Source organism: Trachurus trachurus (assembly GCF_905171665.1).
Source record: "Trachurus trachurus genome assembly, chromosome: 22".
Classification (NCBI taxonomy): Eukaryota; Metazoa; Chordata; class Actinopteri; order Carangiformes; family Carangidae; genus Trachurus; species Trachurus trachurus.
In genome coordinates, this window is record NC_139907.1 from 9526034 (window position 1) to 9549596 (window position 23563).

The 23563-nt window shown below is 41.5% G+C and overlaps 3 protein-coding genes across 3 annotated transcripts; 2 read left to right on the top strand and 1 right to left on the bottom strand.

Annotated features, from left to right (window-relative positions):
• Positions 1 to 5503, top strand: map7a (microtubule-associated protein 7a; the record flags this gene model as incomplete). Its single annotated transcript, XM_083998543.1, has 15 exons — positions 1 to 139; positions 721 to 825; positions 967 to 1044; positions 1172 to 1335; positions 1428 to 1527; positions 1701 to 1817; positions 2096 to 2259; positions 2381 to 2517; positions 2611 to 2849; positions 2937 to 3114; positions 3199 to 3367; positions 3509 to 3613; positions 4491 to 4541; positions 4690 to 4949; positions 5395 to 5503. The coding sequence occupies exons 1-15, from the start codon at positions 13 to 15 to the stop codon at positions 5501 to 5503; spliced, it is 2103 nt and encodes a 700-aa protein (XP_083854669.1). The 5' UTR covers positions 1 to 12.
• A 696-nt stretch (positions 5504 to 6199) lies between these two features.
• Positions 6200 to 10289, bottom strand: LOC311005397 (uncharacterized protein; the record flags this gene model as incomplete). Its single annotated transcript, XM_083997791.1, has 13 exons — positions 6200 to 6333; positions 6455 to 6580; positions 6682 to 6816; positions 6912 to 7026; positions 7156 to 7287; positions 7513 to 7646; positions 7724 to 7769; positions 7874 to 8082; positions 8168 to 8287; positions 8690 to 8809; positions 8921 to 9040; positions 9677 to 9796; positions 10088 to 10289. 13 exons carry the CDS (start codon positions 10287 to 10289, stop codon positions 6200 to 6202), a joined length of 1713 nt encoding a protein of 570 aa, XP_083853917.1.
• An 840-nt stretch (positions 10290 to 11129) lies between these two features.
• On the top strand, positions 11130 to 21799 carry ahi1 (Abelson helper integration site 1). Its single transcript, XM_083997725.1, has 26 exons — positions 11130 to 11186; positions 11610 to 11689; positions 12089 to 12207; positions 12409 to 12977; positions 13113 to 13201; positions 13315 to 13501; positions 13754 to 13946; positions 14034 to 14129; positions 14234 to 14419; positions 14575 to 14727; positions 15089 to 15221; positions 15371 to 15494; positions 15819 to 16048; positions 16498 to 16604; positions 16692 to 16810; positions 18301 to 18431; positions 18523 to 18663; positions 18786 to 18979; positions 19087 to 19170; positions 19447 to 19564; positions 19886 to 19944; positions 20080 to 20145; positions 20228 to 20390; positions 20496 to 20566; positions 21161 to 21249; positions 21422 to 21799. Exons 2-26 carry the CDS (start codon positions 11680 to 11682, stop codon positions 21600 to 21602), a joined length of 3612 nt encoding a protein of 1203 aa, XP_083853851.1. The 5' UTR covers positions 11130 to 11186; positions 11610 to 11679; the 3' UTR covers positions 21603 to 21799.
• Positions 21800 to 23563: the final 1764 nt, after the last annotated feature.

Genomic DNA, 23563 nt, shown 5'->3' on the forward strand with positions numbered 1-23563 from the left:
GTGAGCATTGGCATGCCAGGCTCAATAGCTACGATGGCTGTGCAGAAGAAACAGAGTGTCATCCCTCCATCACTGGGACCACTGTCTTCACGTACGGTCGACAGCCAAAAGAAGAGAAGCCAATTTGAAGCAGCATCAGGTTGGTAGCAATTTGCTTTTGCTTAAAAAAGGTTTTGAATTGTAGCTGATCTGATCTAGGCAAGCCGTTCCTCAAAGCAAAGCCAGGATGGCTATAGATCACAAACACAGGACCATCTGATCATACTGATGACGCATGAAAGCAGAAAATACATATTATATATTCCCTGTTTGAATTAATGTTGTAGCTGAGAAGACAAAGGGTCATATGTGGACACAGATTACATAATATCCATAAGATAATGAGCATCCTGACATTTTTACCCTAAAGAAATGCACTCGGATTCATGTGATTTTTTTTTTCTTCCCTTGTGCATTTATAGTAATGCTCTTCAGTCTTGTGTTTAGGACTTGACTTTTTTTTGTTTGCTGATTATAATGGCTCTTTTATCTGTAACTGACCCTAAGGCCATCGTATCAGGCCACAGCAGATTCTTAGAGATGTTTTTGTTTATATATAACAGCTGCCTTATATAATTTGTTGTGCCAAAAGATACATTCAGGTGTTCAAAATCCATTATAATTAAGATTGTGTATTTTTTTCTCACTGAATAATATGTAAATATTTCCCCTCACTTTCAGAGTATGGCTCTTTTATCAAACCAAATACGCAGGCAAAGAAAGCAGCCTGTCCTGTTCAAAAGCCTGCCCAAATCTGCAACGCAGTTCCTCTCCGACCCGCTCCAGGTTTGATACAGCCCTCTGTTAAACCTGTGGTCACACTCACTCTTTTAACACGTGATGTAATTAGGATACCAGCTTGACGTCCTTTTACAGACTGCCTTAATATCAAAGTGCAAACCAGTGACTGTTATTTGGGCTTTCTAGTGGTTAATGGACAAAATAACATTGAAGAGAGGCTGAAAGCAGCACGAGAGAGAAGAGAGGAGCAGGAGAAGTTGCTTGGTAAGTGAGCTCCTAGGGTGCAACACTTCATACTGCTCTGTTAATGCACCGTCCTCAATTTCTAAAAAAGATGAACATAAATCTATTTATACTGGTTCACTTCTTTTTCTTTTTTTTTTCGCCCCAGCCTCTCGGGAGCTGAGCAGGTTGGAGCGGGAGCAGCGGGCCAGGCAGTACTATGAACAACAGCTGCAGCAGCGCAAGAGGAAACTCCTGGAACACCGACACAGAGAGGAGACGAGGCGTGCTGCTGTGGAGGAGAAGCGTAAGCAGAGACTGAAGGAGGAGAAGGTGAGTTATGACGGGGGAAATAAGAAAGTTTTTATGACTCATTTCACAGCTCAGGATCAACACTGACGCTTGTTTTTTCTTCCTGAATGAAGGAGCGGCATGAATCTGCTGTACGTAAGACCATAGAGAAGAGCCAGAAGGCCACACAGAGCCTCGGTCAAAACACAAGAGGAAGGAAAACCACCAAGAATAGTAAGCAGACGTGAATATGCTTTCTTTTTTTTCTGCTGCTTTTAACATAATCTTCCTGGACTCATAACACCATATTCCACAGCATCTGTACTGTATCTTAACACAACGATTCTTGGCGTGCCTTATCTTCTGTTTTTGCTGCACTGAAAACTTTATACTGATCAATATGTTAGCTCCACGTCGCTTGCCACTGACACCATGGGAGAAGAACTTGGTCAGTCGCCTCCTTACCCCCACTTGCTCTTATCTGGCCAGGAGCAAGAGTGCTGGCTACCAGTCAGGAGAAGAAGGTACTGCCCCCCCCTCCCTGATATTAACAATCTACTCATTTGATTTTATAATATGGCAAAGCGATGCTAATGGATTGTAGTGCATTTATAAGGCACTACAGCTACAGCTTTACTGCTACAACAGCTAACGTTTCCAGGCCCTTTTGGTGACTAACGCTGCTTGTTTTCCTCTCTGTTGACGCTCTGCTCCACACTTCCATCACTTTTCACTGTGTTCCCACACATTTGTGCATAACTTCTCCAATTTCCCATATTTATGGCACGAAACACTGGCTCAGTTGTCCATGTTTGTCGCCGTGCAGTTTCATTCCACTCCATGAATACCACCACCACCACCACCACCACCCCTCTCAAACCACAGCAGCAGTCTGGTTTTGTCCAAAAGAGGCCATCCGCCTCTGTCTCTCCAAGCCCCAACAACAGAAACATCCATCCAGTGCAGGTAAATCTAGCTGTTCCTGTGGCTTCTCAATAATATATGATTTGTATTATTTTTAGGCTCACCCAGCTGCCGGTATTTTCAATGATGTAATATCTTTTTGCTTTCTTTCTTTCTGGTTTAGATCAAAGCTACAAAACAGCAAGATGCCAATAAGAGGAAATCAAACAGCGTCTCAGCTATCAGATCACCTGCTGCCAAAACCAACGTGAAGCCAGCCACGGTTACACAGAGCCGAACACCCTCCCCCTCACCGGAGCGGTAGGTAACACTTGTGTGCACCTGCACGTCGAAACACAGTCACAGTAAAGTGAACAAAGTGGGACATGTGCTCTCTTCTGCTGCGTCTTCAAGGACCTCCCGTAGATCAATTAGCAGACATTCAACCCCGCTGCAGCTCGAGCTCCCATCAGTCCCTGAGGAAGATGTTGCTGTTTGTAGCTCTGCCCTTGCTCCTGGTAACTCACGGCCTGTCAGATCATCAGCTGGAGGTCAGAAGGAGAAAACGAGGGATAGGAATCCACCAGAGACTCCTCGTTTGAACCTGCCCAGCGCAAAGACACAGGCTGCAACCAGAACAAACAGAGATGAAAGTAAGCCACGGGAAAATGCTTGAAACTAAAAATGCATCTATCTAAATTGCTTCAGATATACCATATGTTGATGTTATTTCTCATCAGGTCCATCCCAGATGTCTTCTCATCCAGCTCCAAAGCCTCCTGAAGTCGTGAGCAGGCCCTCGGCCGGTACCACAGACCGAGAGGAGGCCTCCAGACTCTTGGCTGAAAAGAGGAGAGAGGCCCGACTACAACGGGAGAGAGAGGAGCAGCAGCGCCTGGAGAGAGAGGAGGCAGAACGGTAAAAAAAAAACATGTCAAACTACAAGACAGAAGCACTGCAGAGGCAGGCGGCTGATACTGGTGCAATTTATGTCCTGCCCAGGCGCAGTCAGGAGGAACTGGAGCGCAGGAGGGCAGAGGAGCGAGAGCGACAGCAGGCCGAGGCTCAGCGTCTCATAGAGGAGAAGAGGAGACGGGAGGAGGAGGAGCAGAGACAAGCCGAGGAAGAGAGAGCTCAGGCCATGAGGGAAGCCGCCCTGCTGCAGAAACAGGTCAGAGCAAACATTTGCTCTGCCAACGTGCTATTTTAATGGATGGCTTTTGCTTGTAATTCGCAGCTATTTGTATTAGAAGGTGCACTCTCCCATTTTGTGCTGATTCCCAGTGTATCTGCTCTGTGTTTTTTTATGCAGAGAGAAGAGGAGCAAGCCAAAGAGAGGGAGAAGGCAGAGCAGATGCAAAAAGAGCGAGAAATCCTTGCACAAAAAGAAGATGCTGATCGGCTTGCACGCAAAAAGGTGACGAGATAAAAAGATAATACTGTACAATGTATTTTTAAAGCATATATTTTTAATCAACCTGAGCCCCTTATAAGGACAGTTGAGCTAGACAAAACCAGACAGACTACAGCAAATATATACAAGGTTATAGATAAATTGCAAGTAGAAGGGGAAAAAACAACAATGGATACAAAGGTAAGTAAATGAATAATATATTCAATTTCAATTCAATTTCTGCCAAGAAGTTGAACACTAAATTGAATAAATAACATTTTCTAAGTGAATCTACTGTAATGTAATCTCGTGACCTCTTCTGTTTAACTTAATGCCCACTGATGGCCGTGTGTCTCTCCACTCAAACACAATTATTTTCTGCCATACCACCTGGAGACCAATTGAAATAAGCCACCCCAAAGAGTGCACACAATGGGGGATGGTTCTAGTGATTTTTCACAGATTTTTATTGCGTGTCAAAGATATATTTCTAAAAGTTGTGTAGTTTTGGAAATTTCCAATAATTAGTCACAGCGAACCTGGTGCCTGTCTGCATCAGTCCCGTGGGATCCTCTAATCTTGCACAGTCTTGCTTCAAACCGAGGCTGATTTACAAATATGGGCAGAGTTTAGTGTTTCAGACATATTGAGGATGAATATACTTATTATTTTTCATTTATTTGAATTTAAACTAATTTATTTTATGTCATATTTGTAATGTTTCATGACATCTGAGGTTTGTTTGTTTCTTCCAAGTGATCAGATTACTATACACCCACACACCTATGTGTTGTCTTTCACCGTCAGATCAATAGTATCAAATGTTTAGTTTTATTTAAGAGACTGAGTTTTCTTACAAAGGCTTCTGTGACAGCGTTAATGAAAGCTGTGCTTTTTCCAGCGACTTGAGGAGATCATGCGGAGGACCAGAAGGACAGATTCTCCAGATACGGTGAGATTTACTGTGCAGTTTCTTAAAAGTACATCGCTCCAGGGCTCTTATGACGCACATCAGGCATCAACTAACAACTAACCAACTCCACTTCTGAAAGCCACATAGCCTGTCCTTGACTAAATTAGTTAATCCTTTTCAAACACAGAAGTCTGCACCAGTGAGGATCTTGCCAAAGGAAGCCCAACCAAAGGAAAACACAGAGCCTGTTCCCAATGGCACTATAGAGCATGCCGTCAAGCTGCCAGTGGGAACTAAGTCCTCAGCGCTGCGGCTGGAGAACGAGGAGGACATGGTCCCGGTTGTGGCCTTCAAAGAGCGCAGGTCTCTCAGGACGCTCACAGGCCTCGAGGAAATCCAGACCCACCAACGAGCAGGTGAGACGCAGCAGCATGACTCGCCCTCAGGGTGGGACATAAACACCAACAACCAGGCAGATTCTGATGTTTGGTATCAGCTAGTGAGTTTATAGAAGTCAGGCTCCTAGAAACTCACAGATGTACCTCATTGTTCACCCAGCTAGTTCCTAATCAAGCTGAAAAAAGCCATGACAGTGTCTACAAACCATACAATCAGTATCATTCATTTATTCTCAAATGTGATCTGTGCAGGCACGGTGCCTTACATGAGTCTGGAAACCAATGCCTGAAAAAAATAAAATCAAACAAGGCTGATAAAATGATGAAAGCGGTATTCAAACTGGTGGATTCAAAGAAGAAAAAAAACCTACCCTGAAGACGCATCATTGAACAAAGATCAAACACATCACAGTTGCTGTAAGCTGCTCTGAAACTGAGATTTCATTTGATATCTTCTTTTTCTTCTTTTTGTCTCTCTATTGTGCGTTTTGCAGAGGTCATCTGAGCACCTACAAAGTGGGCAAGGACTTTGATGGAGAGCTGCGATTTCTCTGTGAAAGACGGGAATTCCTGCAGTACAGCCAGTTCGCCACCCTCCTTTAGCACTTTGAATGAGCGTATAAAATCCCAGCCTCGCCTCACTGAGGTCGTCGTGCATTTAGTCACTTTGCTGTGTGTGATTATATAGTAAATATACCTGATATTTCTTGCTGCCTAAGCACTTTTTCCTTCCTCAGTTTCGTGACTGTGGAATTAGACGGGCTGAAGTCGCTGTTTTGTGCGTGAGAACACAAGAGTTCAGGGTGTTAGTGAAATGTTTTTTTTTCTATATTAATTCCTATGCTTCCCTTTGATTTTGTGAGGTAAAGCAATCACATATTTCAAAGCTGCTATGGAACTTAGTTTTCCAAAGACTTTGCTTCAGTTTTGTGAGTGCCGTTTTAGATAATACAATGCACAAAGCCTTTATTGCACTGCCAGTTGCTGTCTTTATTGAGTTTATTATAATAAAAGCATATAAAAAAAGACGATCATCAGTATTTGATCCTATAATTTAAGCACTGCTTAGAACTATCACTTGTTAACCTGTTGGAGTTAAAATATGCCATATTTGATTAAAGTTGATACTATGCTGCATCTTTGTCTTGTTTTTTCAGTTGACATGTTGACCGTGATTCACATAAAAAAGTAACATAAAAAGTAACATAAAAAATAACACATAAAAACTGTGATTAAAAAAAAACAAAAATGCTGTTTGGCAACAGTGCATGAATGTATACGTCTCAGAGTCAGGGGAAGTCAAGGGTTAACAGAGGAAGGAGAAAGAGGCTGAATCATTTGCAGCAGACGTCTGGTCTCCTCTGTCTGCGCATGCACCTTCCTGAGCTGGACCTCCAGCTCACTGTTCGCCAGCAGGGAGGAAAAGTCTCCATCTGCAGAGGAAGACAGAGCAGAGCAGTCTAAGAGCTTCAGATAATCTGCTAAAATCTGAATATCAAAATGGCTGTAGTAACCTCGACTGCTACACAAATTTAATTTACAACAAATACAAACCTTTCTGGAGGTTGAATATTGTAACTATGCCGAGCTGCTGGAATTTAACATCTTTCTTCTTGAGAAATACCAGCAGGTACTCCGACATGGTGGCGTAGTGTGGTCTCAGCAATCTGATGACCTCATCTAAGGGAGCAGGAGCAGGAGCAGGAAAACATGAAATAACATAAAATAATACACAATAGAAACTAGTGAATTTGACATTTTATATTCTACTTGTACATTACCGGTCATTTCCAGTTTGCTCATGATGGCTGCACAGTTGTATGACAACAGAGGATTTTGTATTTGTCCTGACAGCTTCACCAGTCCTGAAACCTGCTCTGCTGTTATTACCGCCGACACTTTGAACCTAAGTGGATCTGCATCAGAGGGAAATCGTTAGAGATGATGATAAATATTAAGATGAGAGATATAATGCAGGGGATCAATCTTTATCAAGCCCCAGGTCACTCACCACACGTTATCAAGCGATATAAGCATGATGTCACATGGAGCAAGGTCTCGTCCAACAGTGTGGGAGACACAAGAGCCCGGAGGAGGCCTGACAAACACGGACTTTCCATCACAGCCTGGATAACAAAGATGGGATTCAACAAGACTTGATCGAGCGCTTATGTAACTCAGGCACCCGTGTGTTTTTACTACAGACATGTGACATGAAATCATGAGTTGTAACCTTGCTCTGTACAGTACAGTACCTGCTGACCCATGGGAGAGCTACCCAGGTTAGTGATGATCACACAGCTGTGGGTGATTATCGTGGAGCTGGACGTGTGATGATGAAGCAGCTGACCGATGTCATCCAGCAGTCCTTCACTCACGAGGTATTCCTGGAATCAAACCGAGGAAATACTATCAACATGTGGATTTTAAACGTGTTACAAGGTAGAAAGTGTGCTGTTGACAAGTCTTTTTTTATTATAAAGCAGATCTGTGCTATATAAATACTATGAAAGTATCAAAATGTGTAATCCACCGTCTTTAAACAAACTAACAGATCTAACATACAGATAGTGACCAACTTCCTCATAACTGTGTGTGTTTGGAAATCCTACATTGTTTGGTGGGTGAGCCGACAGTGCAGACAGGAGTGTGACTGCTGGCTCTGCGCACACTGCAGCAGAGGATCTCAGGAGCGTCTTCAGAGGCAACACGCAGTCCAGCTCCATCAGCTGATCCCGGATCCGAACTGCACATAAAAATGGACAAACACTGTCTGCTGGACCTATATCATGCCAATCTCAGGTGGATCATTGTGTTAATTACCATTCTTTGAGAGTGTGTGTAGGCATCTGCAGGCTTGAGCTGAATTCTACAAATACAAGAATGTTTTTATTATTATTAATTATATCAAACATTGTTTTCCTAAACAAAAAAAGCAGCTGCTGGTGCTGCCTCATTGAAGTTCAAAGTTACCTTCTGTACAGACGACGACATTAGAGTCAAAAGAGACTTTAACAGATAATGACCCCCGATGCTGAGCAGCTTGGGGTGATGCTCCTGATTGGCAGCGATGTTGCACAGAGCAGTGCAGCTGCAAAACTGAACCTCTGAATCGGAAGACTGCAGCAGGAGAACCAAGACAGGAATCGCTCCTGCTTGACACAAGATCCTCGTTGACCAATCTGAGGAGACAAAAAGAGGAGAAAAGTTTTTTCTAGGCAAGGTGCAAACTCTGAAAAACATGACATTTGAAAGAGACTATCCCACCTGACTGTGTGAGATGTAACAAAGCCCAGGTTGCGCTCTGCTGCACCTGTGGGTCGTAGGATTTTGCTAAAGCCAGCAGTGGCATGACTCCATCCACCATGAGAGCATCTCTGTTTGATTCTGTATGAAAAAGAAGAATATATATCCACACACACACAAACTTATATAGACAGAACTACACTATTGCATCTAATTTCCATCCCTGTTAGACCATAAGTATTTTTAAAGCTTGTGGAACATAAGAAGCTTTTATGAAACACATTTTGTTTTTCATGCTGAACCTTTATCACCATCTCCATCATTTGTTGCCATGTAACACTCAGTTAGTGCCGTCCTCCCGGGTGAATTTAAGTAAAGCAAATTACACTCCCACTATCAAAGTCTACTGTGGCCCCCGCATGGTAGCTTGGAGAATTAACAATACGCAGCACATTTTATACAGTATATCTCTTCGTTTATGTTTCTCTCTCTTTTCACCAAAATAAAAAAGGTTATTTATTCTGTAGTAAGCTCTGCACAGACCTGAGGAGGCCAGCATGGCAACGCAGGCACAGGAGTGACATTGAGCGCTCGCATCTCCAGACTGGAACAACTCCAGTAAGGGCACCAGCATCCCCATCTCAATCACCAACTCTTTACACACTGAAATCAGATTTTAATGGGACACCATTTATAACCATGTGAATTAACATAGAGGGCACATTCAGGATCATGAATAACACATTTGTGTTTTAAGTGAGTCCGATCTCTTACCATTGTTCTTTGCTAACAGTTTGACCAAGGCGAGAGAGGTGCTCTTTTGCACGTCCAGGTCAGTGGACAAGAGTAACGTCATGACCGGCTCCATGAAGGCGTCTGGTAAGGGAGATTTCACTGACACGGAACAAAAACATCTGGACATGAGATAGTTCACCACATACTGCTATCTGTTTTTTCTTTCGTTTTTTGTTTTAATATATTTTTTGGGCTTTTTATTGCCTTTAATTGATAGTACAGTGGAGAGAGAGACAGGAAATGGGGAGGCAGAGAGGGGGAATGACATGCTGGAAAGGGCTGCCCGATGCGGGATTCGAACCGGCCTGCAGTGAGGACTGTAGCCTCAACATAGGGTGGCAGCTCTACCAAGTGAGCTAAACTGCTATCTGTTTTGACTGTTTTTAATATTAAGGCAATGATCTGACAAAAAAGAAAACCAAGATGCAAATAGTAAAGTGAAACATATGAGCATATTGTGGGATATCAACATAAAATCATTGTATTTCTCCCTCTTAGTAGTACTGAAACCCACACATTGGTGTTATCTGCCGACTGTAAAGAAATAAAATACAGTTGAAAATTTGCATAATACTGGTCATACCCGTTAGAGCTTATCTCAGCAGCCAGTGACTGTGATGAGAAACCTGAGACGGAAACAATGGTCTCCTTTAATGTGTCTCTGATCCACCAGTCCGGTCTATCATCGCAGCTTGTCAGAGGAAACATAAAAATCAGTTTGTTTTCTTTACTCACACTGATGACTGAGATGTAGATAGTACATGGCTGCAGTCATTTGGTGATCAGGGTTTTCTGAGGCTGCGAGTCTGCTAAGTGTTTGCAGACCTTCCTGACTGAGAAGCTGGGCCTCATCATCTAGAGGAAGAAGGAAAGGTTAAAACTATTATTACTAACCTTTATTTCGATTTTATACATGATTTCTGAAAGTCCATAACAGATTTTTCATGTGTGACACAACAGGAAGACACCTAAAGTACAACTGTCAGTTTGATATGGATCTGCAACATATCAATTGCATAAAGTTAATCTCTTACATAAAAAAGCAGGTTATGTGCATAAAATTGTGTTTCCCCCATAGACTGTATAGGGTTTCCCCACAAAACAGTGCTCTACAAACAAAGGTAAACATGTCTGAAGTGTTCTTACCGTGCAGGAGGTGGAGAGAGGGCAACTCTCGAGTCGGCCTCCTCAGGAAAGTGCTCTCAGGTGAACTCCTGAAGCAGATACATTCAGACAGCTCTCTGAAAACCTCCCTTATTCTTCGTTCAAGATTTCTCCAGGCTTTCCGTAAAATAGCTGCGAATTCTTTGAGGAGCCGTGAGCAGTTCTCACAAAGACCGGAAGCCATGGTCGCATCTCCGATAGCTGTTGTTGCGGCAGGTGGCAGCTGCCTGTCTGACAAACACCTGCACGTGGACACGCCCCCCGAGGACGACACGCGACTTGCACCTTCATTTAGTTCTTCTCACATAACAATAAACGTTTTAAACATTTGTTACAACACATAAACTACTTCTACTAGCCTACTACTACTACTACTAATAATAATAATAATAATAATAATGAAAATAGTAATAAGACATAATGAAAAAAAACATAATGTGATAAAACAAACAAACAAAAAATCCAGGGTAGAATTTATTTAAAGATGAATGAAGGAATGGTGTTGAACTGCTTCCTAAACTGTGATGTACGGCTTCTCTTATTTGCAAAGGTTAATAAGGAGTATCCTAAGTCATCTCTTTGTCTCATACCTCATACCACCCATACCTCTCATCGGTGACATACCTCTGTATGAAGTGTGCCAGATTAAAATGTACACACATTATGTACACTGTACAATGATAAATTAGTTCATTATCTGGAGGTCGCAGTTCACATGCACAAGAGCTAATAGCCTATATGTGTGTCTAAGACTACTGTGCTGAGGTTCTCGTTGGAAAAGCCTAGTGCTCATAGAGACATTTACCTTGGATAAATACGGTATTATGTCAATTGTAACTGCACTTTACAGCCGTCCAGTTTTCTGTCATTTATGACATCCCATACAGTTGTCAGTAAGCCACAAGCCCAAACCACGGCATCACAATCCGGCATCAAGTCACCGCATACTGCCTGGCACTATTCACACCCCATACTCTATGACACTATCCACACGTCATAGCCATTCACCCTTGGCTGTTGTTGACTTGGAAACCGTCGCAGCGTCGTTGTTGGAGTTGGAGGACGACACAATCAGTGCAGGGTAGATACACGCAGTTACTCCTAAATAACTCATCTCCTGCTCTTTGAATACGTTCATGTGAAGTATGTTTTATTACAGGCTCTCACTGTTTGGTGAATTATCTAAATCCCGCTTTACCAAACGCAACAAGTTAAAAATGCCACATAGCTAAAGTTAGCATTTAGCAGGCTAGCTTAAAGTAGCTAACGGTATTTAGCGGTTGGTTCGCACAGGTTTGTTTTCCTGACATGTTTTACTTAAATATGAGCAGATACCACAGAAAATATAACCTGATTTTATTTTAATGTTTTCGTTCAAATTAAACGTGCAGGAAAAAAGTGTTAACCCAGCTGAACAAAGCGAATTAGTTGGACGCGTTACAAACCATTGTAGGATCATCCAACAGAGATTTTGTTATGCTACGTTAACGTTTTTTATTTTTAGGATGAAAGCCTTCCTCCCCGGATTAGTCTTCTTTTTGCACTCACAATGAGAGACCTTACAGTGCCCGAGGATGCCAGCAGGTCTGTAAAAGTTGTAAATGTTCTGTTTGAAGTGGAAGTATTACCAGCAATATGTACACAGGATATGAAATGCATCATCATCAGTATTTGAATACGTCTAGTAGGTTGAATCTGGGGGCATTATAAATGTTTTATTGTGTTGTCTCAGTTATATATTTTTTTAAAAAGCAAGACTTTATATTTTTTCATATATATACTATATATGTATGGATGTAAATAAATTACTTTTTTTTAATCTGAAATGGTGCAACAAAAATGAAATGCTAACCTAAACAGTACTTATGTGGCCTTCACTACAGCAACACATGTATGTTTTGACCATGATCTAAACATTAACTGTCCAATGCTCACTTTTCTTACTAATGATAAAGTAACCTCTTTTTAAACATTTTTCTACAGGTGAGAGAGAGGAACGGGCAAAGACCCGGGAAAGATTCAATGAAGTGTTCAAGAAATACACTGACACAGAGAAGAAAAAGAAAAAGAAAACCACTGAAACTCCGTCCGAGACCATTGTGGTATGTGTTCTAATATTGTGCATCCAATGGTGGGAAACATCACACCAGATTTCCGAGATTTGATCATTGAGTGTTGAAATGCTTATGTACACCACCTTTGTCTAAACATACTGAGGACATACAAATACACTGATTGAAATCTTATTAAATGGAAAGAAAACAACAGTACTGACATTTCCCTTGTTGTATCCATCCTTCTAGCTTCAGAATCTGAAAAAGAATTTGAACCTTGAGAAGGACACAGAAGACGATGAGACCATCCTCCAGAATACATATCACCCTGAAGAGGGAAGCCCTCGCTACACAAAGAACCAAAGGAGAGAGAAAGAGATTGCAGATAAAGTTAATATCAACAACAGTAGAAACCAAGAGGAGATTCAAACATCAAAAGCCAAGAGGAAGAGTAAGAGGGAGCTCCCCTCTCTCCCTGTGTCCGAAGACACCACAAGTTACATTGAGAAGGATTCAGATGCTGCCAAGTCTGAGGTTGCCCTAGAAGCAGATGATGTTAGCCGTGGAAAGGAACCAAAGCGGAAACTCAAGAAGGGGAAAGGCAAAAGTGGAGATGAGAGCCAGGTGGAGGATGCAGAGGACAAGCTCCTGCATGAATACCAGCAGCAGATTGCACAGGAGGAGGAGAGGACTCCAAAGAAGACGAGAGTCAAGACAGAAGAAGAAAGTGTTGTCTCCCAAAGTGTTGTGCTGAATAACGATGTTGGAAAGAAGAAAAAGAAGAAGCTAAAATCTGTGGTCACAGAGTCGGATTATTGGTGTGTATACTTTTTAATATTCTGTATTTAGATTCAATATTTTTTTTTAATTTAGCCTTAAGGCTACAGGGTACAGTGTTTTCGCTGATTTAACTTAGATATTAAGCTATGTATTAATGACTGTCGCTCCACCAGTGATCAAGATGAAGTTGCAGACCAGGATGCTGATGTAGAAAATGAATCAGAATCCAAAGGAAAGAAGAAAAAGAAGAAGAAGAAACATGGTAAATGAATGTTAAATAGCAGGAAATCGTTTAAGTTCCATTACTATGTCAGTAAAATATATGATAATGATGAATTTCATGTTTTGTTTTGTTTTTAATTTTCCCATTTTCAGTTGTGAAAGATGAGAGTGAAACCGAGGCAGAGGCACCACAGAAACTAACATTTGATGACAGTCTCGTGCTGGGAGTGTACGTTCACAGAACAGACCGCCTCAAAACAGACCTACTGATCTCACACCCAATGGTGAAGATCCACGTTGTTGATGAAATCACTGGAAATTATGTGAAGAAAGAAGACAGGTGAGAACTGACACTCTCAGCCTACTGTATACTTTACTGCATTTATGTTTCTATTGCCTACTATCTGCATTCTTTAGATAAATTATCATAACTTGAAACATTAGCAGTACCGGTTTTATGTGTTTAGTAAAGTCTATAAGTAAAGTTATTTTGAAGTCTCAATAAACATCATGAACAATAAACAATGTAAATGTTTGTCTTCGGTTTTCTTTTTGTTTGCTCATAATGCATTAATATGTCTTATTTTCATAGCCATCGGCCTGTGTCCTCATTTTATGAGCAAGAGAACGTCGGCCACATTCTCCCCATCATGACTCAACCGTTTGATTTCAAGAAGAACAAATCAATCATCCCCGAGTGGCAGGAGCAGATCATCTTCAATGAACGTTTTGGTTACTTTGTTGAACAAAATGAAGAAAGCCCCAGAGTCATGCTTTTCTTTGAGGTAAGAGTTCGTTTCATTCAGAAATATTTGTACTACATCAGTATCACTGTTACTATCAATAACTGTGCTTCATTTGACACTGTAAAGATTCTGGACTTCATAACCATGGAAGAAGCAAGAGCCAACGTAGATGCTGACAAGCATGAACGAGGATTCAGAAAGATTGCATGGGCATTTTTGAAGGTATAGTACTGTATTTGAACTGGACACTTTGAAAAAAAAAACAGCATTCTGGCTTAGATTTAATTATGTATTTTCAACTCTTTTTTAATTTGCCCCCTGTTTAGCTTGTTGGCACAAATGGCGTGTTGAACATCGACAGTAAACTCCGTCTCCAGCTCTTTTGTCCCCCGCCTCGGTCGAAGAAGCAGTGTAAAGGTATAGAGGTGGTGGAGTGGTGGAGGAAGTACCCACGAAACAAATACACATCCACGCTTTATGTCACAGTGAAAGGCATTAAACTCCCTGAACATGTAAGTCTTTTCATCAGCTTTGGATGTCCTTATAATGTCTCACATTTCTACTAATATGTTATGTTTGAAATGCTATGTATTAGTCATATAATAGGTGCTGTTTTAGTTGAAGTAAAGCCTCCAGTGTTGAAGCTGAGCTGGATTTTGTCCTGCAGGTGGATCCTAGTATCCGCTCCATGATGGCACTGCAGGAGGAGAGAGGCAGCACCTCCTACAGTGAACTGCAGAACGAGGTCACTAAGAGGAGCTTGATGCAGCCTCTGGACAGCAAGCCGACAATCTTGAGATGGAGCAGGCTGCCTGGTCAGGTCGGTAGAGTTAACTGGCCCTGAAAAATAAGATTTTTACTCTTGTAGCAGAAGCATTTTAGCAGTCACAGTTAGGATTTGGTTATTTTCTAAGGGAAATAAAACCACTATGATGAAGTATTATAAATCATTCTTGGAAACAGGTCCAACCTGTATTCATCACAAGACACATAAAGAGTGGGTCAGTGCAAAAGCAGACTGGATACTACGGGGAAAATTCTTTGCAGACACATTGGATTGTCTCAGCTTTTAATTGTCTCTGGTCTGGTCGTTGCTCTAACACAGTTGACTGCACATGCCTTATAGGAGTTTTTCTGTTACAGGTCTGTCGGATTCCTAACAAGCCCATTTTCTGTTACAGGTCTGTCGGATTCCTAACAAGCCCATGCTGGCTTTTCGTGGCGGTCAGATGGGCTGTTTCACAGTACTCTTCTCTCATGCTGGGACAATACTGGCTGCAGCTTGTGCTGACAGAGATGCTTTCCCTGTTGTAGGTAAGCAACACTTTGTCTGTGCAAAACACCTCCCTCCCCTGCTGATACTCCTCTGGACTCCTCAGCATAAATTACCAGCTAATTAACTTGAGAGGCGTGGGTGTCTTTTATGTCAGTAATATAAACACAAATCCTGTTTTTTGTTCCAGTGTATGAGATTCCCTCGGGTAAGGTTCTGGCTGCCTTCAGTGGTCACCTCAAAATAGTCTACGACCTCTGCTGGTCCAGAGACGACCAGAGACTTTTGTCTGCCTCCTCCGATGGAACTGTCAGGTAACTTTCTGTTCATCAAATAAAGTAATACATATCACTGATCATGACTGGGAGTGAATGAAACAGTGGTGAATGAGATGTCACTGCTGCTGCTTGAATTGTTATTTTATTTAGGTGCCTCTAGGGGGAGTAAGTGTTCCTCTTATGAGCAGCAGACAGTACTTGTTACACCAGTGACACAGCATGTTTTGAGCTGCAGCCTATGGCCAGTAGTTACTGTCTGGGCCAATAGTGTCATTTAAATATTATTATATGTTAGATAAATACACACATTTTTGTACAAAATAACATTTCTGACAGTCAGTTCTTGCTCCTTTCCTTCAGAGAGTGGAACGTGGACAGGCTTCTGGGAACAGCCCAGAAGGTGCTCCCTCATCCATCCTTCGTGTACTGCGCTCAGTACCACCCCACGGCCCAGAACCTGGTGGTGACCGGGGGCTACGACAGCCTTGTGCGGGTGTGGAAGCTTGACGTGAATGACGTGAATGGCCAGCTGCTGCAGGAGTTTGAGGGTCACAGCAGTTTTATCAACACAGTTTGCTTTGACTCTGAAGGTATGACGATCACAGTGTTTTTTTTTATCTGTATATGAAGTTAAGTACAAGATGAGAATAATTGCAACCCCCTGTAAAATGTTTGCCCCTTCACACTTGTAGGTTAAAGTGATTTCTTTTTTTGATAAATGGTGCACACATTGTTATACACCTGATAAAGTACACGTGACACAGACTGAATAATTTAAAGTTTGTATGGTTTCAATATTTTAGGCATGAACTAATTAATTTATGCATGAAGCTTTTATTTAGCCAGTCTCAGCTGTTAAACTCGCAATTTACCATGACAACAAGTCCTTTTGGAAAAGTAGATCAGAAAATCAGCTACTTTCTATATAAAGCAAATTGTTGTCTCTTTGCTCTGTGTATTGAATGTGAGCCTTGGCTTTCTTTGTAACGCACCTTCATATTCCTGATGTCACTTCTGCTTTATGCCATGAAATGATTAGGCAGGAGGATGTTCTCTGCAGACAACACAGGCCTCATCATCGTGTGGAGGACTTCAGTAAATGAGAGCAGGCAGCATCAGTCATGTCATCGCTGGTGTATAGAGAAGGTACAGGAACCGTAACATTTGAGATGTGGTACATGAAATAGACAAAAAATATTCTGCTGTAACCTGAAGTGTGTTGTCTCTGGGCAGAAAATTGATGAGAGTGACCTCAGCGGTATCCCCATCAACATGCTGCAGCTCCATCCAAACGGGCGGTGCCTGCTCATCCACGCCAAAGACAGCGTCCTGAGGATGATGGACCTCAGAATGTAAATAAGGCAAAATCAGCACCAGCTGAAGTTACAAGAAACTCCTGTTTTATCAAAGGGATAGTTCAACATTTTGGCAAATTGGCCCATATATAGTCACAGCAGTAGGTTTGTTACCTTTAATTGTCGTTGCAAGTTATTTTTAGAACCGCGGTGCAGAGTCGAGAGCAGCTCAGAGATATGCTACCATGGATGCAAACAGCGCGCCGAAAAGCGAAACTCGCTTTTTTCATGACCAATTAGGAGACTTGTGTGAATCGTTCAGATCCGAAGAGTTTTTGTTTTTGGGAGGGGGGGGGGGGGGGTCTCAGCGTCTCAGCTGGGGTCAGTAAAATGTTTTTCTAACAGGCTGACAGTGACAATCACGTGAAACTGAGGCGAACTCATTCATAGTTGTCTCTGATTATACTGATAACAGCCGACCTCCAATGTAGACGCGCGACATGCGCGCTCATTAAAGCGGCGCGTATCCGCGTGCAGTCGGTGCGACGGCAACGCCGTTTTCCCCCCCGTGCATGTGGAGCTGTGCGCCGCGGACATGCACGGTTCCCTACGTTGCTGTGTCAGGCAGGTGTTTCCACGGAGCTCTGCCCCGTTTCAGAGGTGAAGGAAGCCCTGAGTGGAAAGACGTCACCTCCGCGATGTAGAATGTGTTCAATTAAAGTGAAACTAACACATTATATATATGTCCATTACACACTGAATGAAACATCACATGTCTTTATTTATTCAGTTTATTTTAATAGTAATAATTATGACTAACATTCAGTGAAGACCTAAAATACAGTATCTCCAAAATGGAAATATTGCAAAGGTTTTTTTTTTTTTTAAAGCATTTTTAATATAGAAATGTTGGCCCTCTGAAAACTATGTCCATCTATATGCAGTGCACTCAATACTTGGTTGGGGTTGAACTACTGGAAATTGCCTTTCCGTGATATTGTAATGTATTTATTTGTTAATGGTGAGCACTAACCCCCCCCGGGAAATTCCTCTCTTTTTTGGTCCTGACCCGTTTGCATCCCTGGCTACGTAGGCTAATGGGATTTCTTGGTTTCCCTCATCAAACTCATCAAATACACAATCCAACAACTCCACAACGCTTTGGTGGACAAGTTGTGACCTGCACAATCACCACACTATGAGATAATAACGGAACGTTACAAGATAGAGTTGTTTTCTAGGCAAATGCAGAGACTGCTTGCCGAAAAACTGCCTCCGACGGGAAAGCGCATCAGCGGTTTCGCATGAATTTACCTCGAAAACAACTCCATAGCGTAGCTCTGAGCAGCTCGCGGCTCTGCTCCGCCGTTCTAAAAATAGCTTGCACCGACAATTAAAGGTAACGAACCTACTCCTAAAACTATAGGGATTATGGCAATGGCAAAATGTTGAACTATCCCTTTAAGCACAGAAAAATACTATAAACAGACAAAAGTTATGTTTATTGTATGTTTTCTTTACATTTATTTATATTCGCCCTTTTCCAGTCTGGCTGTGAAGAAGTACACTGGAGCCACAAACTACAGAGAGAGGATTTATAGCACTTTCACACCATGCGGGAACTTCATCTTTTCTGGCAGTGAGGATGGGATGGCGTATGTCTGGAATACAGACACAGGTCAGGATCTTGTGTTGTCCTGTGATGAAGGAGATAGTCGGTTCAGTATTGTTTGAGGTGGTATCAACTGTGTGGTGTTTTGCCTTCCCAGGTGACCAAGTTGCAGTGTACTCTGAGCTTTGCTACCCCACCGCCCTCCACGCCGTGTCCTTCCACCCCCATGAGAACATGGTGGCTTTCTGCGCCTTCGGTCGGAGCCAGCCAGTCCATGTGTACCTGTACGACCGCAAAGGTCTGTGAAAGCACCTCCTGACAAATCCCACCTTTTTTCCGTTGATCCAGCCCCTGAATATTTTATGAGCAGTCAGTGTAATTACATTGAGTTACAACTGTACGTCTCACTGTTCCACACAGCGTCCCAGCTGGAAGTGCACAGCATCAAGGCAATGAGCAGATCCACGTCTGCAGACACCAAAGCCATCATCAACACACCCGATCACACAGCGTTACAGGACAGATCTGCTGCCTCAGCCATGGATCAGTTCGCCCAAACAGCAAGACTCGCGCTGAAAATGCAGTCTGTGAAAGAACAGCTGGATTCAGTTCTTGTAAATATTTTCTTTCTTTGAAATGTACTTTAAAACAAGCAGAGTGTGAATGTTTAAAATAGAATATGTGCAAACACTCATCATACACCATTTCAATTCATTTGTAGGAACCACATCAAAGGTCGTCCACTCCTCGATATGAAATGAGCCTTACACACACAGGGAGGAGCCTGACCTCAGATTCTGGCACAGTGAGTATTGAAGTCCATAAACACACCTTTGATTACTAAGTCTATAGAGGTATAGGTGATCTTTAGATAATGAACTCAAATCTTATCACTGCATATTACATTTCTACTACCAAGTCATTATGCATACTGTTTATTAAAGCTTTGACATTCACGTCTCTGAATTGACCTCTCAACCACTGACCAGGAAAATTTCATCAAGAGGCCTAATCATACCAGCTGCCGTTTTGAAATTGAATACATTTCTGCGCCACTGAAGTCCGGCCCTTTTCTTTTCAGACGGGATTAAATGCCTCATTACCACCTCCGTCTCTCCTGTCGCCGCACTCCAAGCTGCAGCTCTCCGGTTCTCTGGCGGAGCAGCTTATCCCCCAGGCAGCACTGAGCACCCAGAGTCGTGAGTGGCTTGTTTTGTTAATCACACAGTGATTTGTCTTTAACCAATGAATAGCTTTTACTGCAGCCCCCCCCCCGACACGTGTGGTAAAAATATTTTCCAAGGAGGATTATAGCCGTACAAAATATAGCATAAGGTGAACAAGACCCAGTGTTGTGGTTAAGAGTTTCCTGAGGCATGTACACCACACACAGAGAAAGAGATGGACCTCTTGTAATGTTTACATGTATCCGTAAGTGATTTCTGCAAATACAACTCAATGGATTGTTTTAAGATATTCTGTATTCATGTTTGCTCCTTGTTGTTGTTTTGTATTTGCAGGCAGATTCAGTCCAGTTGGTCAGCGTCTAAAAGCAACTTCATCTTTAAGGCTTCAGACGGTAAGACAGTTTGCAGTTTCACAAGTGTATTTTTCCTAACTTCCAATTTTTTTAAAAAAATTTCTACATGAACAGGAACTGAGCCGAACTAGCCTCCCTAAGATTAAATGTTATCTTTCTTTCTCTCTCTATCAGAGGCTTCCTGACCACTTTTCTTCAGGCGTACATTCAGAAACAGACTCTGCCATTGTTCAACAAGTGGTAAGTAATTATTGTAGCTATGAGCTCAGTTACATGTTGCAGCCTTTTTCAGCCAATCATGGTCGCTGTGTTCTTCTTCTAGGTCGTCTCGCTTTACGACTACAATGCGAATCGATCTGATGAACTGACCATACAACGCGGTGATGTCATCCAAGTGCTGTACAAAGACAACGACAACTGGTGGTTTGGGCGCCTGGCCAGTGGGCAGCAGGGATATTTTCTAGCTTCTTATGTAGAGGATCAGAGTAAGTAGATTTTATTTTCTTGTACACACACACACACACACACACACACACACTTTTGGATAATATAAACCAACAGTCTCCATCTGAATTACTTTATTGTTGTAGGAGATTACAGAGAAGATGTTACTCACACAGCCGTGTCTGAGGGGACTATTGACAGGTCAACACCAACCAGGGTATGTAAATATAAATGATACAGTGTTGTTGTTTTTTTGTTATAACCACCTTATTGAAGTAAAAGCTGAAACAGTTTGTGGTTGTAAGAGGAGGTATACTGTAATTTGCTGCATACCAGATACAGGTCATCTTACTTCCAGTGCCTCTGTTTCTGTTTTGTAAAATGATACTTCACTTCAGTCTGTCTTCTGACCATCAAACACCAGCTGCAGCCCTGGAAGTTTTCTTCTAAAAGCCTGATGTTGATTATTAGAGGAATTGTAGCTGTCTATGTGAATTCATATCACCCACAGTGGGATTAAAAGACAAGTAATGTACACAGTGTTTCAACCCACAATGGTTTTCCTCAGTTTACTTTTTATTTTTACATATTTCCTTGGGTTACATTTATGTTTATGTATGTCTCACCTCGGGAAGATCATTTTTTGTGGTTGAAATGTTGTGAAGTCCATGTAGATAAGACTTAACCAAGGTGGCAATAGACTATTTAAAAAAAAAATCTTTTTATGCATTTTATTGTTACCATTGGATGTGGGTGTATGTTTTTATTATTTACTGTCCTGTCCTGATTGTCATGTTATGTTTTCCTCAAGGTCTCTGCTGCGATCAGTACTTCAGGGGAACTCCGGTATCTCTCTGAACCGGCCCTTACTGACACCGAACCTGAGTTGACTGATGACAGGTAAGTGGCTTCCTTCACTTAACTGTTCTTGATTTTATTAACAAGGGCACTTGTGCTAAGCTCTGTATGAGGCTCCAAGCCAGCCTGCATGTTACACAAGTTTTATGACAGATATGTTATATTATAGTTAATAAATAACACATGTTGGTTGCAAACTATGGTTTCTCCACAGAGCAAGAAGGAAAAAGAAGATGAAAAAGCCAGGAGCTTCTTCACTGTCGTCTCAGGCCACGTTTTCAGATGCCGATGCTTCGGGGTCAGCCAGCATCAGGAGGAGAGGAAGATCAACAGAGAGACCGCTCCCAAAGAGACCGACAGGCCGGACTAACGGTGCCTTCGTGCCTGATACATAAACTCAATGACACGATTGTTTGAACTTGAGTGCTTTGATTTTTATTCTTTTTCACAGAAAACACATTTTTGTAATGAAAAGTACCGATGCAGTGTGCTGTATTTTTAATGTTTGACCTCTTTTTTTTTTTTTTTTTTACTATTTACAGTCAAAAGTGTTTATATTATGCATTGTACTTACATACACCAAGAATTCAACAATTCTTTTAGTATGTTTTACATTTTTTTAAAATTATTTATCAGTGTAAACTAATTGACAATTAGGGCTGCCCCCAAATAGTCGACCAAGCACTGGTCGACCAAAAAATCATTAGCCGACCAGAATTTCATTGGTCGATTGGTCGCAGGAAAAAAAAAAAAAACATTTGGAGCCGTGTCTTGTCAAAATTAAGCCAACATCAATGACTGAACCGTATAGGAAAGGTTATGGGGCTTTTATTTTGAAGGGCCAGATACAGGAAGTCGTGACGTGACACTTTTTTTTTTTTTTTTTTTTTTACACGGCACGGCAGTCTCTCTCGTATCACCGCTGTCACCATTAGCGGCGGGTGCTGTCTGAGCCCCGGTCCCGTCCCACAGCGCTCACCGGCGGTCAGTCTCAGTGTCATGGAGCGGATCGATGATAGTCCCCGCTGCAGTCAGAGACCCGCACCCATAGACATGTCTATGCCCGCACCGCTCCACGCCGCGGACCCCCACCCCCGCACCCCCGTCACACAGCCTGAGCTCAGTAACTTTTTACCCTCCTCATCTGTTTTTATTGGTGATAAACGGGCACTCTGCCGGTAATAACGGTGAAACCCGACCGGCTTGTTGTTGAATCTCGGACCCAACACGGCCGGAGTCACGAGCATTAATTAATTAATTCTCAACCTGACCGCGGGCAAAAAAAAAAAAAAAAAAAATTATTAAAAAAAAAGTTTTTTTTTTTTTTTTTTAATTTTTTTTTTTCCCTCAAGGTGGGGGGTCGATTAGTCGACTAATCGCCATAAGTGACGACTACTGGTCGACCAACAAAATCTTTGGTCGGGGGCAGCCCTATTGACAATTGTGTCAATAATTTATAATATAATAATATGTAATTTTTTATGGACAACATAGAAAATTAAGATCCTGTTTTAATATAGTATTTTCTAGACCGTAAGAGATTAACAGTTTACAGATTATATTTCCTCACAACTATAAAAACAGAGAAAGTTCCAAATGTTTTGTTCTTTCCTTTCTGTTTAGAATATGAAAAGTCACAGTGTTCATATTACACACACACACACACAAACATTATTGTATTATGAAAAGTAGTATACTACTAGCCAACTTTTACCTGTAAACTTAAAAATGATTTCCTGAGCCATTCAAGTTATGCTACTTCTAAATTAACATTAATATATGGTGTTGATTAGCATTGACAGTATTTAGTCTTATATTTAATAAAAGTCTTTATATCAAAAACAATAATCCATATCAACATAAAACATCACTAGCTGCACTGGTGTTTATATTAAATTATACTTTATCTAGCATCACATTATATTACTATGAATGTAATTTAGTAATACAACTCAGCAGCTCTGGATCCAATCATGTGATGTAGAAAAGTTAAGATGATTAATACAACAAAAGGCACATTTAGTTTGTTTGTGATCTGGACTGAATGTTGTATGATTTCCAGTGGTTCACTATATTCATTCATGAAACATTCATCCAAAGTGCAACTTAAAAAGAATGAAATGATAATCTGACCATGTGTTTTCTAATGTACCAACTCAAGTCAGTAGTGTACAATTCTGCTTTGTTTCACAGCTACTATAGATATATTTTAAAGCATTTCATGAGAACAAATTATAACATGAAAACGTACCCAAAAAAAAATCATTACAATCTCTGCAACACAACAAATTATAATTTAAAAAAGTTACAAAGCAATTCAATGACAATAAAAAAAAACTATTTTTGAGTAACTAAT